At 43.4% G+C, this 14,946-nt stretch overlaps 1 protein-coding gene across 7 annotated transcripts in view; it reads right to left on the bottom strand.

Annotated features, from left to right (window-relative positions):
* Nucleotides 1–571: 571 nt before the first annotated feature.
* The window catches only part of LOC139578629 (signal transducer and activator of transcription 3), a 29,889-nt gene continuing 15,514 nt past the window's right edge, over nt 572–14,946 (bottom strand). The window contains exons 2-23 of one of the 7 annotated variants that reach the window (XM_071406492.1): nt 13,897–14,046; nt 11,022–11,358; nt 10,837–10,918; nt 10,508–10,641; nt 9,486–9,637; nt 9,082–9,240; nt 8,755–8,847; nt 8,556–8,615; nt 8,408–8,437; nt 8,193–8,286; nt 8,058–8,105; nt 7,803–7,886; nt 6,657–6,755; nt 6,338–6,473; nt 6,099–6,151; nt 5,899–5,993; nt 5,464–5,603; nt 5,080–5,298; nt 4,856–4,898; nt 3,979–4,041; nt 2,561–2,658; nt 572–2,467 (exon numbers count right to left, since the gene is read on the bottom strand). In XM_071406492.1, coding sequence (XP_071262593.1) covers nt 2,391–2,467; nt 2,561–2,658; nt 3,979–4,041; nt 4,856–4,898; nt 5,080–5,298; nt 5,464–5,603; nt 5,899–5,993; nt 6,099–6,151; nt 6,338–6,473; nt 6,657–6,755; nt 7,803–7,886; nt 8,058–8,105; nt 8,193–8,286; nt 8,408–8,437; nt 8,556–8,615; nt 8,755–8,847; nt 9,082–9,240; nt 9,486–9,637; nt 10,508–10,641; nt 10,837–10,918; nt 11,022–11,358; nt 13,897–14,024 — 2,424 coding nt within the window. In that variant the 5' untranslated portion in view covers nt 14,025–14,046 and the 3' untranslated portion in view covers nt 572–2,390. The remainder of the gene's footprint in view (nt 2,468–2,560; nt 2,659–3,978; nt 4,042–4,855; nt 4,899–5,079; nt 5,299–5,463; nt 5,604–5,898; nt 5,994–6,098; nt 6,152–6,337; nt 6,474–6,656; nt 6,756–7,802; nt 7,887–8,057; nt 8,106–8,192; nt 8,287–8,407; nt 8,438–8,555; nt 8,616–8,754; nt 8,848–9,081; nt 9,241–9,485; nt 9,638–10,507; nt 10,642–10,836; nt 10,919–11,021; nt 11,359–13,896; nt 14,047–14,946) is intronic. The other 6 variants (XM_071406509.1, XM_071406501.1, XM_071406517.1 and 3 more) reach the window with 6 other exon arrangements.

The following is a 14,946-nucleotide window of genomic DNA, read 5'->3' as shown; positions in this document are numbered from 1 at the left end:
ATGACTGGGCTTATCACCACTTTGGGGCACCACCAAAGATTTTTTACAACTAAACCAAGATAGAAACGACAGGCTGTGGTCTAACAGGAACAAATGAGCCAGTGGGCAAAACAAGCAAGGTGGGCAGAGCTAAGCACGAGCTAGCGAGATCCTATTGGCGCGTTCTACCATCATCTGCATATTTCCTTTAGGGAATGCCTACTTTGTGAAGTGCTTGTGTGCAATTCGCCTTTGCACTCTAAACAATTAGATTTAAAAAAAAATTTTTTGCAAAGGGTAAAGTCTAACCTTTGTTCAAAACAGATTCTAGTTTTGGGAACATCAAACTGTATTGAGATCAAATGTTTAATCGATGAGAAAATTTGCAGAATGTCAGCCAAAATCCATCTCGTTCCATCTTCTCACTACCATATTCGACCGAGTGACAGAGCTGCAACGTATGAGAGCTTGTTTGCAAACACATAGGTAAATATACATTTAAGATATGCAACTGGCTCACGGGTAAAAAAAAATCATCATGAAGACCTCAATCAAACAGGGAAAATCAAATAACAAGATAGGCAAACATGAGTCCATGAGATATACATTTTTTTGTTTTTATGATTTTTAAACAAATAGAAGATTAATTACAGCATAATTTACAGATATCTTTTTTCAAATAACATCTACAGAGTGAACTCAATTACCGATTCAACTGAGCACTTAAGTCAGGAAGTGATGGACAAGTGTGGTGTTGTGTGTGTGTGATGTGGCATCACATCATGCGCATATAGTCAAACAGAATAGTGAAATATCACTTGAAACTGATACTAACATTATGCAAATTACAAAAAAAACAAGGTCAACACATACAAGAAGTGTTAGCTTAAAATAAATCATTCATACGGTATGAGAAAGGCACTACATAAACCATTTAGGAAAAGACTAGTGCAGTACTGCGGCAATGATCATCTCTATTGTTATGGTTTAATGAAAACAACAAATGGTATTCTCATTATGACAAACTATGAAGGACAAGGGGGTATGTATGAATTCAAAACACCAAAGAATAATGTACATTTCTATCTACAATAACAGGTTTGCATTCATTGTCATCAATCTTGTCCTGGAGGGAGCTCTGCAGTGGTCACAAGCTGGCACAGCCACAGTCATAAAATCAGATTTTAATCCCAACCCTAACCCACACTGATAACCCCAACCTTAAATTAAGGAAAAAAAGGTAATTTTTCTTTTCATACATTTTTACGTCGCCAATTTTGAATTTGCAGCTGGTCCAGCTAGTGGAAATTGCTCAGGGCAAGATTCATGACAAACGTCAACGTGCTCTTACAATCCAGGGAAGAAATCAGTATCTTCCCTTCAACTGAGACATGCTGCCTGCCAGCTGAGAGCAGGGCTGAGCCCAGGCTGAGACAGGAGAGAAGGTCAGAGAAATATCCTGCCATTATCAATGCCATTTCAGACACCTAAAACAAAAACAAGCGCCATTCACATAAACTACCTATATGAATGAATGTTCAATTAACAAATTCACTAGTCACCTTGGTTCTCATCTCCTTGGTTTTTACAAACACATATTACTGACTCGTGTTAGTGAGATTCTAGATGCAGGTTTTTTGTAATAAGGAATAAGATACAAATCGGAAAGAATGGACCAGGATATTTCTCAATCAAATAAAAATAAAGATACAGGTGTCCCCTTCAATAGAGAATGACATGGGACACAGACAGACGGACTACCAAAAAGGTTATCATATAATAGGTAATTGAGAACTATGAAGCTAACAAATAACTTATCTTTGAAAAGCTAGACAGCAATCTTCCTCTTTAGACATTCTTATAAAAACAAAAGCGCTGGTTCATAAATGAAGGTTGAGATCAAAACCATTTTAAAAGAAGGTCAAGGGAAAAAATATATACTTTTGTATAAAAAAAAATCTACAATTTAAATAAGGTACTTTGTGAAACACCCACAGGGACTGAGACGTGGCTTTTCGAAACATTGACACCAACGCCTCGATCACACCGATAGCGTCATTGCATTTTGGTACACCTAAAGTACATTCCTTTCCAATGGAACGCTACATTTGCCTTTATCTAACATATGCATCAAACTGTATGCGTCGATGGCTTGACAGAAATGGTAGCAGAAGGTGAATGTTTTAATTTTGATGCACACATATCCAGATGATTCTGCATACCATTTTGCGCAATGACACTGTATGTGTGTTTTTAGGCATTAAGGTGAAAGGTAAAGAACAAAACAAGTGGCTAAATGTAATGTATCTTGTTCCCTTTCACAATATGGGACAGAGGTACCTGTGGATTATATATATTTTTTAAAACGGGGAGTTAAAAGATTTAAAAATGAGTCTGGCTCATTCGTCTCTTCACATGGGTGACGCCACATCAGAACTCAACTCCATGTCCAGAGTGAGGGAGTCTGGGAAGACAGAAAGCAAGAGGGCTGCCATTAAAACAAGTTAAACCTTGCCTCACATGCAAGCACAGTACGAGTATGTGCATGTGTGTGTTTGTGTGCGTGTGTGTTAGGACTTACCCAGTGGGCCAGGGTTGGCCTCAGCCTCATTGTGCATCAGCGAGTCCAGGGTGCGAGGGGACATGGGAAACAGGTCACTGGTGTTACCAGAGTTAGTGCTGCAACAAGACAATACAGGAGAAGAGAGAGACACCAAGACTACATGTTAACACACATACAGTCACACACAGACGTCATAGTGATTAGACCTCTATGTCCTTTTTACCACAAGCGATAAGCTAACTGTCAGTCTACTTCCAGTGCGCAAGTCATTTTCATCATCATCACTGCTGTTATGTCACCATAGAAAATGACAATACTCCACATTATTACAGGTTTAAATACATGAATCAAGTAGTTCAGTGTTGACTGGGTCGGATTAGTGACAGGTTAGGACAGTTCAGCCACTATGTGTCAATGTGCTTCCCAGTGGCAAACGAATTACTGAAGTTAGACTACAGTAGCAGAAAGAAAGGGGGAAAGGAGAGCAGTAGATGTGTGAATGAGAGAGAGAAACAACTTCTCCTCTTGGGGGCAGCACTGAGCACATTGTCACATAAGGATGCTGGGATTGTTAGTGGGAATGTTAATGACAAGTATTCTAGACAATCTAGTTTGTTAGAGCAGGCCAGTGGGCAGAAACACACCAAAACCAGAGGGTTTTCTGACAGACATTCCATTCTAAAAGTGCAATGACGTCTCACAACATATGTGGAGAACAGTGGAGGCTGCTGAGGGGAGGACGGCTCATCATAATGACTGGAACAGAGCGAATGGAATGGCATCAAACCATGTGTTTGACGTATTTAATACCATTCCACTGATACGGCTCCAGCCATTACCACGAGCCCGTCCTCCCCAAATAAGGGGACACCGACTTCCCGCGGTGGAGAACTAAAGGAAGGACCAACGTTAGGGCTTTAGGAGTTCATCTCCACTGAAGGCACTTCTAATGAGCCCTTCAGTCTACAGCCTATCAATCCACAGCCTCTTCTCCCCTCCTGCTGTTCTAGCCCGTTCATAATGACTGTGAAGTGGGGACCGTTTTGATACCATTATCAAGCTGTAAACTACACATGGCCAGTGTGGACTGATTTTAATGGAGTGGTCATGACACCAGTACGTAGACTTAAAATGGAGTTTGAAAGGTGAATGATCTACTGAGGATGTGATTGGGAAAGGGAAGCCATCATTGAGTAGAATGAACCCAACTCAAAATGGCTGCATATACTATGACTGGAAGATGCTGTGGTGTTCGAACCAAGGAGAGTGGCAGTGAGTTGGAAACAAAACGGTGGGGGGGAAGGGGGGGGGGGGGTCTAAATGAGGAGGCCGAGAGACTTATTACTCCATTCCTTGTCTGAGTCTCACCCACCCTCTCACACACATACGTAGAGAAACACACACACAGCCCTACATGCCATCCCCCCACTGCCTACCCAGGGAATATCCCGTTCCCAAGCAGCTCGCTGTCCGGAAAGTCCATGAACACGGAAGGGCACCTACGGAGACAGGTCAGGATCTCACTGAGCAATTCTCTCCAACACCCCCCCCTCCACCCCAACAGACACCTCTACCTATGTAGTACACATACTCATCTAATCCTACAGAGACAGGTCAGGTTCTCACTGAGCAAACCTCTCCAACGCTGCTACACCCCCCGAAAACAGTACCTCCACCTCTGGGTTAGCCAGTATACACACCCTTCTGATCCCTCTGCTAAACTCATACACACCCTCTCCGTCCCGGAATAGAGAGCACTGCATGGGCTTCAGAACACCTCACACACACTCTGTCTGTTCCCTTAGATGTGCAAGGAAAGCTCTCTCTTTGGTTCTATTAGTGGTGTTGTGTTGAGCGATTCGTATCAGTGATCTGTATGCTTGTCTGGGGATCGTTACTTGCTTCCTCCACTCTGCTTTGTCTAGAGAGATGTGTACACTTTGCTCCTGCCTGCCTACAGTCCTGTGCTTCCTGTTCTACTGTCCCCAGGCCAGACCAACGACTGTATAAATAAGGGAAAGACACGGACTAATAGTGAATCCGTCTGTCAGTTTGTTGGTGATGACTATATAGGAACGATCTGGGAACCACTCTTCCAGGGTAAAACTCCCCCCCCCCTCTTACAAGAAGCCAACAAGGGGATGTTGTGGAGGACACTCAAAACATTTCGTAGAAGAAAGAAGAGTTAAACATTTTGCAACATGACGGTCCCAGTTTCCATTACACAACCTAGTGTGAAGTCACTTAGGAGCATTAACTAACTCCTATGAGGGAATTGAACACTAACAGCTCTCAAGGAAAGTGGATACTTACGGGGTTACACAGATGAACTTTGTCTTTAAGTATGGTTGAATGGCTGTGGGAGAAAAACAAAACACCTTTTAACTTACACACAGATCAAAATATTCCCCATCTCACAAAGCACCAACCTCCAAAACGGTAAAGAAGTATTCATTATGGAGGTACTTCCAGATCTTCTCCCATTAACTCATCCCACAGTTTTCATGACAATACGTTCAACTTCCTGATTGACTTACTACTACACGGGTCTCCGAGTTCAGCCTCTGGAGCAGCTTCCGGTCGGCAGTACTTCCCGAAGGCGTCCTCCTTGGGGATCTCTGGGAAGAGGTAGACCAGCGGAGACACCAGGATGTTGGTGGCGTCCATGATCTTGTATCCCATAATGATCTCCGCAAAGGACATGCTGTTGAGCTGCTGCTTGGTGTAAGGCTCCACCGACTGGATCTGAGTCTTCCCTACAGACACACAGAGAGAATGAGAGGGATATGAAACCATGTCACGAGAGCAATAATGAGATTATGTTGCACATTATTTAGCTCAGACAAAGACCAAATGACATGCACAGTAGAAAAGCGAGAAAGAGACAGAGCGCCAGCCAGCCCAACACACTGTCCTCTTACCACTGATGTCCTTCTCCACCCAGGTGAAGGTGATGCCTCCCTCCTTACTGCTCTCACTGAAGCGCAGCAGGAAGGTGCCAGGAGGCTTAGGGCTCAGGATGGCCCTCTCCCTCTCCTTACTGATGAAACCCAGAATATACCTGCAGAGAGAGAGAGAGCAGAGAGAAAAATATGACATTTTTTTTATTGTCACTTACAACGGATAAGCCAGAGAAAGACAATTTAACTGCATTACACTTGACACTTGCGCATTTACCCTAAAACCTGTACTCCTCCTCAATCCAGTTTCCCGCTATCTAGGGTTCAACGGCTCAGTATTACAGTTCTCAGCAGTGCTCATATGAACTCAATGTCATGAACTCAACTCCCTCCAACTTGGATTTTGCCCAGCTGTTCCAGTAACAAGTCGGTTAACAAACAGAAGCGACCTCTCACCCTTCATTCCACAAAGCCAGGATGTACTTCTTGACCAGGTCGATGATGTTGTCCAGCCATACCCAGAAAGAGAAGCCTTTACCCGCCATGTTCTCCTGAAGGACAAAGGAGGAACTAATCAATTCAAACTGTGAAGTTGTTTACGACAGATAGATAGCTATAACAACACATCAATAGAGACTGATTGGGCAAGGACATACTTTGCAGAACTTGGCCCAGGTGATCTGGCATCCAGAGTAGTTCACACACGGCCCTAGACAAACAACACAAACACATTTAGTAGGCATTGACGCCATACAGACCATCCATAGAAATATATTTACTGGAGTTGGACACTCATTCCGACTCTCATTCAATGTTCTGTGATAGACATCATTCTATTGCTATGGAGCCATCCAATCCAGATGAAGGTAGAGTTGCAGACAGAAAGGTTCCTCACCTAGTAGTTTCTCAGCCAGGGTGGTGAGCTGCTCGATGGTCAGGCCTCTCTTAGTGGTGGAGGAGAACTGCCAGCTCAGCACCTCCGCTACCTGATCCCACGTCCCCACCGGAGGCTTGGTGAAGAAGTTCACATTCTATAGGACATGACAACAGGAAGAGGAGGTCAAGCTGGATTTCACACACATTTTAACCCTCTTCATGACAGATGCCAATGCAAAGAAGGCATGCCACAGTAAAGATGATATCAATGAGACTGTATTTGGGGGACAGAAGTTACAGGACAGCGGTCTGACGCGAGGTGACGCTAGCCGTCTTACCTTGGGGTGGTTGGTCAGCATGTTGTACCACAGGATGGAGGCCCAGGCGTTGGGCATCTGGCAGATGTTGGAGATGACCACCACTGGTAGAGAATGGGTCTAATGGACCATAGAGAAAACGCATGAAGAATGGTTAACCTGGACGTAGGCTCAATTAGGATATACGTATGGAGCAGAAGCACCTTTTGCCAGGCTTTCAAAACTAACCTAGGTTGTTCGGTCATTCTATTCAAGTCTGACATGAAATGCCATTTAATACATTCATTTAATACTATTATTCTTTGGATTGCTGTGACAAAGTAGGTCGGCCGTACGGGAGGAAAAGCTGTCCGTGTCCTGAGTGAGATGGCAGAGACATGGAGTGCTTAGCCCCTCACTGAGAATGAAGTCTTCAATCACACAGCAGCACCCCTCGCCTCGCTAAATGGTGTCATTTATAGAAGACGGAGTGTTGTGATCAATTATTTCACAACGTGGGAGTGTCAAACCCTCTCACTCAAACGCACGCACGCTAATTTCCCTCCATTTCTCAATGCTAATGTGTTAATTATCCTGGCTAATGCATTTTCACACTGCTGTGTTCAGGGTGGGGCATCGCCGCAGTGTTGAGCTCAACACAAAGCCCTGCAGGACATAACCATTAGATGAATGATTCCTGTGTCCCAGCAGGGGGCTTGGGCTAGCTACGGTGATATCAGAGGGAGGTGTAGAGCGGGTCAGAGACGGATTACCCCTGGACACGCTCCACCGGCCGGGGGTTGAGGGGAGGGATGATGGGGCGAGGAGAAGCAACAGTAGGGAAAGCATGGAGAACAAGTGTGATTACTGAATCAGCTCATTGGTATTCTGTGCATGGGGAGAGCAGAGCCAGGCCCCTGGAAGCCTAGGGCACCATCAAGCTAATGATAATGACTATTTTTGTCTATTGGCTCGCGTGTGTGGCAGAGCTAACTCGTGGCCTTAAATATCTAATCTCCATGCAATTACTGCTGACGTAGGATTAAGGTGGAGTTAGGGGACTACATGCTGAGTGTTTGGTGTCGCCATAATGAGACTTGACAAAGACCACCTGGGAGTCAGGAAGCACAACAGCAACTCCCCAAGCAGCCTGTGTGCACACGGGTAGAGAGCTGAGCTAGGTCTCACCTCCAGGTCGATCTTCAAGCCCTGGTGGTAGACCTCGGTCTCAAAGGTGATGAGGTGGAGCTCCTCTGTAACGATCAGGGAGGCCTGGGGAGGAACAGGACAGTCAGGGTTATAGGTCGATTTGATGCTACTGCTACTATCAATACTGATGACAATGGGTACTATCAATTCCCCAAATGATAAGTTTAAGTTAACAGTATAGCCACATCAGTCACCATAAGAAAAGGAGCATTCAAGATTGAGTGTGGGACTCACATCACTGTTGGTCCTGCCACCATTGCCACACCTCTGTTCCCTCAGGGTCTGAAAGGGAAGGGCAGTTATCAGTCAAGGCACATACTGTACAGTACCACACTCGACTCACCACTATACTGACAGACAGCCACTCACCAGGTGTTTGAACTCTGCTGACAGACTGCCGTTGTTGGACTCCTCCATGTTCATCACCTTGGTGTTGGTACCTAGGATGTTGAACTTTCGGGACCTGGGAGAAGCAGTGTACAGAAGGTAGGGTAGGTTATTCAAAGGCTCCATGGCAAAAGGGACATTCTAATATTGATAGCGTAGGAGACACAGGGTTTCAACGTAACGTTAAAGTCACTTACCCTCGAATGGCAGCCACATCCCCAGATTCCCTGAGAAACAAACAATAGAGATCAATTCACAACTTCCCTGGGACTGAGTCGATCGTGGTGTTCCACGCAAATCGGACATGATCGTGGGAGTGATGGACGCAAGGCATGCAAAACTCACTTATCAATAATAACTTTGATCTTCAGCTGGTAATTCAATTCTGGAAACTTCACCAGTAATCTGAAAAGAGAGAAAAGATTTGGAAAATAACATTTGGTGAGAGCACATAAAGCAAACGCCAAAGACATCAAATAAGGCAGTTTTGTATTCAACATAGTCATCAACTGGTGCCATTGAGTTGTCCCGCAGCTCCTCTTACCTGACTTTGTTGGTGAACTGCACACCTGTCTTGATGACCAGTGGTCTGTCTGGATGCATGGGCATACAAGGCTGCCTTTCCACCACGAACGCACTGCAACACAACGACCAGATAAGAGGCGGTGCATTAGAGCACAATGGAAGTCTGTGATAGACAAAACTCTGAAGCCTCATCTAATGCCCATCATAATAAAATATCTCCATATTTGCCAAAAGGCTATGCCATGTATACAAAACATCTGAATATTATGCACATTTGATCCTATAATAAATATCCAAACCATCTGGACATGTGATAGATATTGAAGCTAAAAGAGAAGCTCCCCACCTCTTCATGAGGGTTCTGAACAAGTCCACTATCTTCTCCTCCAGAGCGGGCCGGTGCTGGATGATGGGGTCTCCCTTATAGGACACCTTCTGCTGGAGCTCCTCCAGCTTCTTGATCTGCTGGCGGATCTGCAGCTGAGACTCAGCCAGGGAAGTAATCCTAGAGGTCACAAAGGTTAATCTAGGTCCCTCATTATGGCAGTGCTACTTTGTTTGTTAAACACTTTTGGAACTACAATTTAATCTTATGGTGTCTTGTATTGACTACCAATAACAGCAACTTCTCCTTCTTCGCCACTCTGACGTTTACTCTACATGAGTGTTGGGGGAGATGGTGTACGGTCATGGGGAGGGCACATAAAATCATTTTAACGTGGAAAGTAAAGGCTACTAATGGTAACTGACCATGTCTCCAAGCGGTCCAGGCAAATGTTGGGTGGTCCTCCGATGCAGGCAATCTGCTGCCTCCTCTTCCAGTCAGCCAGCTCGTCATCGGTCAGGTTCTTCTGGACAAAGTCCATGGCTGACAGCAGCCCTGCCATTTCAGTCACAATTTGCTACAACAGAGAGGGACAACGGCACATCTGTCAGACACTGATTTAACCAGTGTTAAAGTCATATTCAGGGGGCTCTGGAATTACTTTTAAGATACATTTTATTAATCCACACAAGATGGACATCAGCCACAGTGCAGCGCCCAATGAGCAGTTTAGGGGGTTAAATTCCTTGCACCAACCCACCGGTTGCCAGCTCACTCCCTGCCAGCACTAGGATTCGAACCGACAACCCTCCGGTTGCTGGCCCGGTTCTCGAACGTCGAGGCTACGATTATATATTGCACACAATTCTTAGGATGATTATCATGTTAGACAACATGATTAGTGAATTTGTTTTACAATTTTGGCCTCAGGGAAATTTAAACTAAATAGTCTCCAGCCTCACATTCTCCAATATTAGACAGCTATTATCGCCCTCCTCATCTCGCTCATAAATATCTAGTGCCTGACAGCAGCATGAATATTCATTTAACTCAATTGAAAATGAAGGAACGAGCACACATTAATGTCAACACACATATCACAGATCTCTGCATGTGTAGTGAAAGGTACTGCTGCTGAGTCCAAATGTTTATGTCGGGGCTGCAACGGATAGGGAAGCAGGCTGCTTGGGGCAGACAGTTTGAGCTTGCTGCTGAGAATTAGAGAATGACTAACCCAACTCTATAGCTTACTATTTAACAAACATGTAAATATGCAGGTTTATGTCATTTATTGCACACGTATGTGGTTCGAGCAGAATGTCAACTAGCCTAGCCTACTTATCGCAGAAATTCTGACTATCCTGATTCAGGGTATTAGGACCCTCCAAGAAGGGGTGTACGATGTAGGGTCAGATGGACACTAAGGAGGGGTGTATAAGGGCCCTACCCTCCTGAGCTGGTCCAGAGCACTCAGCATCTGTTCCAGCTGAGACATCTTCTGCCTGGTGGCTGCCGCCTGGCTGTTCCCATTCATGTCCTGGGACAACTCTGAGCAAATAGGAGAGGAGTTGGGTGGGTTATCTGTAGATTTAAGAGTCAGTGATATTTGGTAGTATTTGATGGTGGGTCAGAGTTTCAAAACAACAAGCAAAATAAATAGTAGTAGTGGAGTATAAAATTAGAGCCTCTAACAGACTCAATTCCTATCCATGAATTCAGATAAAATTCAATAAAAATAAATCTAGAATTGTATGTAATATTAAAAGTGAAACTTACCACCCTGACTTTTAAGGGTCTTGTAGTTGAAGTCAAAATCATCCTGGAGATTCTCAAGCATCTTCATCTTTTGTTCCATATCCTATAGCAAAGTAACAAGCAAAGCATGTAAATCAAATGAGGTCTTAAATAACATGCCTGTGTAAAACCACATATTCTTTGGACTAAACATGTTGCAGTCTCACCTGCACCCTCTTCCTGATGTCCTGCAGGTTGTGCTCCAGGATCTGTTGTTTCTCCGTCACCACAGTGCCAGACGGGTGAGACGTCGTTCCGTCCTGTGCGGCGGTGGTGGCGGTCTGCAACAGCCTCTGCTCTTCCCAGAGGCAGCGGGCCACAATGCGGGCGATCTCCATAGGTTTCTCCAGGTACTTGGACTGCAGGTGCTGCTTAATGCGTCGCAGGTTGTGCTGGTAGAGCACGTTGTTCTCCTGCAGGAAGCGGCTGTACTGCTGGTCAATCTCCCCCAGCAGGTTGTGGAACACCAGCGTGGCGTGGGACTCCTTGTTCGCTGCGTACGCCCTGCATAGAGCATATAGAGAGTGGTTTAGCAAAAGCTTTTTTTCTTTAATTAACCAGGTAGGGTATTGAGAACAACCTATAGTAACAACCTAGCCTCTAATAATGTTCATATCTCTAGTTATTAGTCAAACAAATTGTAAAAAATTAATCCACAGATAAGATATGATATGCTTTCCGAATGCAATGCATTCAGACCACATTACAGCCTAATTCTAAAATTGATTCAATTGTCCCTCCCCCCTCAATCTACACACAATAGCCCATAATGACAAAGCAAAAACAGGTTTTAGAAAGGTTTGCAAAAGTATATATTTAAAAAAAAAACTGAAATATCACATTACATAAGTATTCAGACCCTTTACTCAGTACTTTGTTGAAGCACCTTTGGCTGTGATTACAGCCTTGAGTCTTCTTGGGTATGACGTTACAAGCTTGGCACACCTGTATTTGGGAAGATTCTCATATTCTTCTCTGCAGATCCTCTCAAGCTCTGTCAGGTTGGATGGGGAGCATGTAGATTGCTGAGGACATGTTTTAATTTAATCCATTTTAGAATAAGGCTGTAATGTAACAAAATGTGGAAAAAGGGAAAGGGGCCGGACTACTTTCCCGAATGCACTGATATCCATGATATATCTTTCTCTCTATATATATATATATATATATATATATATATATATATATATATATATATATATATGAAAATATGACCCACTGAATCTAATTTGCTTTGGTATGAAACTAAGAACCATTTGGCAGGAAAGATTGAAAGATATTTGCATAAGGAGCACAGACTTTTACGGTAACAAGGAAGTTTGGGAACTGAAATGGCCTTGGGTAAATCCATTTGAAGTCACTTTTTGACAGCATCACTTTTGCTTTAAACAAAACTTTCCATACATGTCTGCCAATGGAAGAAGCTGTCAGGAAGTGACTATTTGGACCTGAATGCCAAAACACGCTCAAAGTTTAACCATTTGGCATTCCCCAGCACACCATGAGACATCCATATCTTCACCAATGGAAAATATCAACGGTTGAGTTTGATATAATTTAAAAGTGTTGTCAAACGATTGTTTATTATTTTATTTGTTTTATTAATAAAAACATATATATATTTTTATCTTTAACTTCAACGATCTAAAAACGTGTAAACTCCGATTTTGTTCATACGTTGTAGCTTAGACCCTACTTTAGATCCTCTGAGGTTTTTGTGTTGTGCCGCCATCGGTTGAGACACAACATGCTGTTGAATACAGGGTGGGTGTCATTTCAATCATAGAAATATAATTAATAGTATGGCCTGATCAACTCTATGCGAAGGAGATGTGCCGCGCTGCATGAGGTAAATGCTGGTCACATCAAATACTGACTGGTTTTCTGAGCCATGCCCCTACCTTTTTTTTAAGGTGTCTATGACCAACAAATGCATATCAGTATTCCCAGTCATGTGAAATCAATAGATTAGGGACAAATTAATTAATTTCAATTGACTGATTTCCTTATATGAACTGTAACCCAGTAAAATCTTTGAAATTGTTGCATGTTGCATTTATATTTTTGTTCAGTGAAATTACTACCACAAAGATTACTGCCGGTCCACCCACCAACGAATGTCAACTTAAAAATGGTAATGTCTATTCTATTATGTATATTTCAATAGGTTTCCTATGGATGATTGACAGTATAATTGAAAACATATTCCCATTAAGTCAAGATTCTCTGTGTGTGGACCTACAACCATCTTTGTGGTACCATTTGAAAGTTTCCCATTTGAGCACATTTATCAGCCAAAACATGACACCCACCTGTATTCATGAGCATGTTGTGTCTCAACCGATGGCGGGCACAACACAAAAACCTTAGATTATGTAAAAATAGGTTCTTAGCCGCAACATATGCGAATATGAAAAAACACTGGAGTTTGTGTTTTTTGATAATTGACATTAAAAGGTAAAAAAATGAAATTATAAAATAGTTTGACAACCCTGTTCGTAAGCTTCTAAATTATATTAATCTCAACCGTTTATCTTTTCCAGTGATGAAGACATGTCTCGTGGTATGGTGGGGTATGCAATATAGGTCAACTTTGAGCACCTTTATCTCTTGAAGGTTTTGGTATTCAGGTCCAAAAAGTCACTTTCGGAGCACTTCCACAATGGGCAAATGTATATGGAAGGTTTTGTTCGAATCAAAAGGGGTGCTATCAAAAAGTTATTGAATTCATATGGAAGTACCCTTTTCCCTGGCAGAACTGACAACTTGCCATCATGAGATGCCAATTAGTACAATCATTTCCTGTGTGTTGTTCCCTGACGTTCCCTGCTAACAGTCTAGCTGGAAAGTTGTTGATGCTACTTCAAAATAAATCAAAACGACTGTAGAGGGAAATCAATACCACACTGATGACTAAAGTCAACATTTGAGCCATGTCATCCTGCCGAGTGTTGCCAGCAGCAGTGGTACTAGTGAGCTGTAGGTACTAGGTACCCATTCTGTAGTGATGTTGTGAACCACAGGAACTAGGAAAGTACACACCAATCCTGGCTTTCGATCCAGGGGGCGAGGAACTGCCGGAGCTCCATGGGGAAGCTGTCGCTGTACAGGTGGTACAGCTGCTCCAGGTACCTGGTCTCCAGCTGCTGCAACTGGTTCCACTGGGCCATGCTGCCGGCTGCCTCCACAACCCTGTATAGGACACACACGAGGAAACAGTGTGAGAGAGAAATGGAAGGCACGGAAGACACAAGGAAACTAGATACTAATGAGGGGAACAGCTGTGGTCTCGTGATACATAATAAGATCGGCTCTTGAGAGCTTGCCAATGCAGGATGAAACCTTGAGGCCACCGTACAGTATGTCTCTACTTTGAAACATTTCCAATACCTTGATCAATTGATTTGTTCTAACACTGATTGTATTGAATCTGATGAGAGCATGTATAGACACGTCATATTCGCACTGACAGGAAAACCTCAGAAACCGAAGACAAAGTATTTGATGGTACCTCAGCCAGCTTCCTATAAACACACAGAGACATCCTGTTCAGCTCAACACACAGCCTTCACCGAGAAACACAGACCAAAATATACCCTGAACTTTGGCATCCCCGTTGGGCGAGGTGAGCCAGACAGAAACCCTGTGATCTCCCTCCAGCCCAGGTCTGATACTAGAAGATTTATTCAGCATTACAAGAAAACTATTCAGACTTCAAAGTAAACAGGAACCACATCATTGATATTCATCACCAGTAGAATATAATGTCACTGTTGTCATCGTCAACAAACCATTGAATTATGTAGGCCATGTAATGCAGACAACATAGCACAGAAATGTTGCTGCTCCTCATTCCTTCCGTAACAGTGCACTTATATTTAAAAAATGAGTGATTTTCCACTAACAGTGGTCATGACTTGAGTTAGTTATTTGAGCAGCCATGCTAACCCAGGCCTGGTATTCTTCCTACATTACAGTGTACTTGCTAAAAGCCTTGACAAAATCCTAATTACCACCAGGGAAAGGTAGAGAACTACAGAGCATCCCCCAGCCCTGAGAGATCATACAGTCATCAGCAAACATCTGCCACCC

Source organism: Salvelinus alpinus, chromosome 1 (assembly GCF_045679555.1).
Source record: "Salvelinus alpinus chromosome 1, SLU_Salpinus.1, whole genome shotgun sequence".
In the NCBI taxonomy this organism is placed as follows: domain Eukaryota; kingdom Metazoa; phylum Chordata; class Actinopteri; order Salmoniformes; family Salmonidae; genus Salvelinus; species Salvelinus alpinus.
The sequence above is the reverse complement of the archived record's forward strand: the minus strand, read 5'-3'. Positions and strand labels throughout refer to the sequence as shown.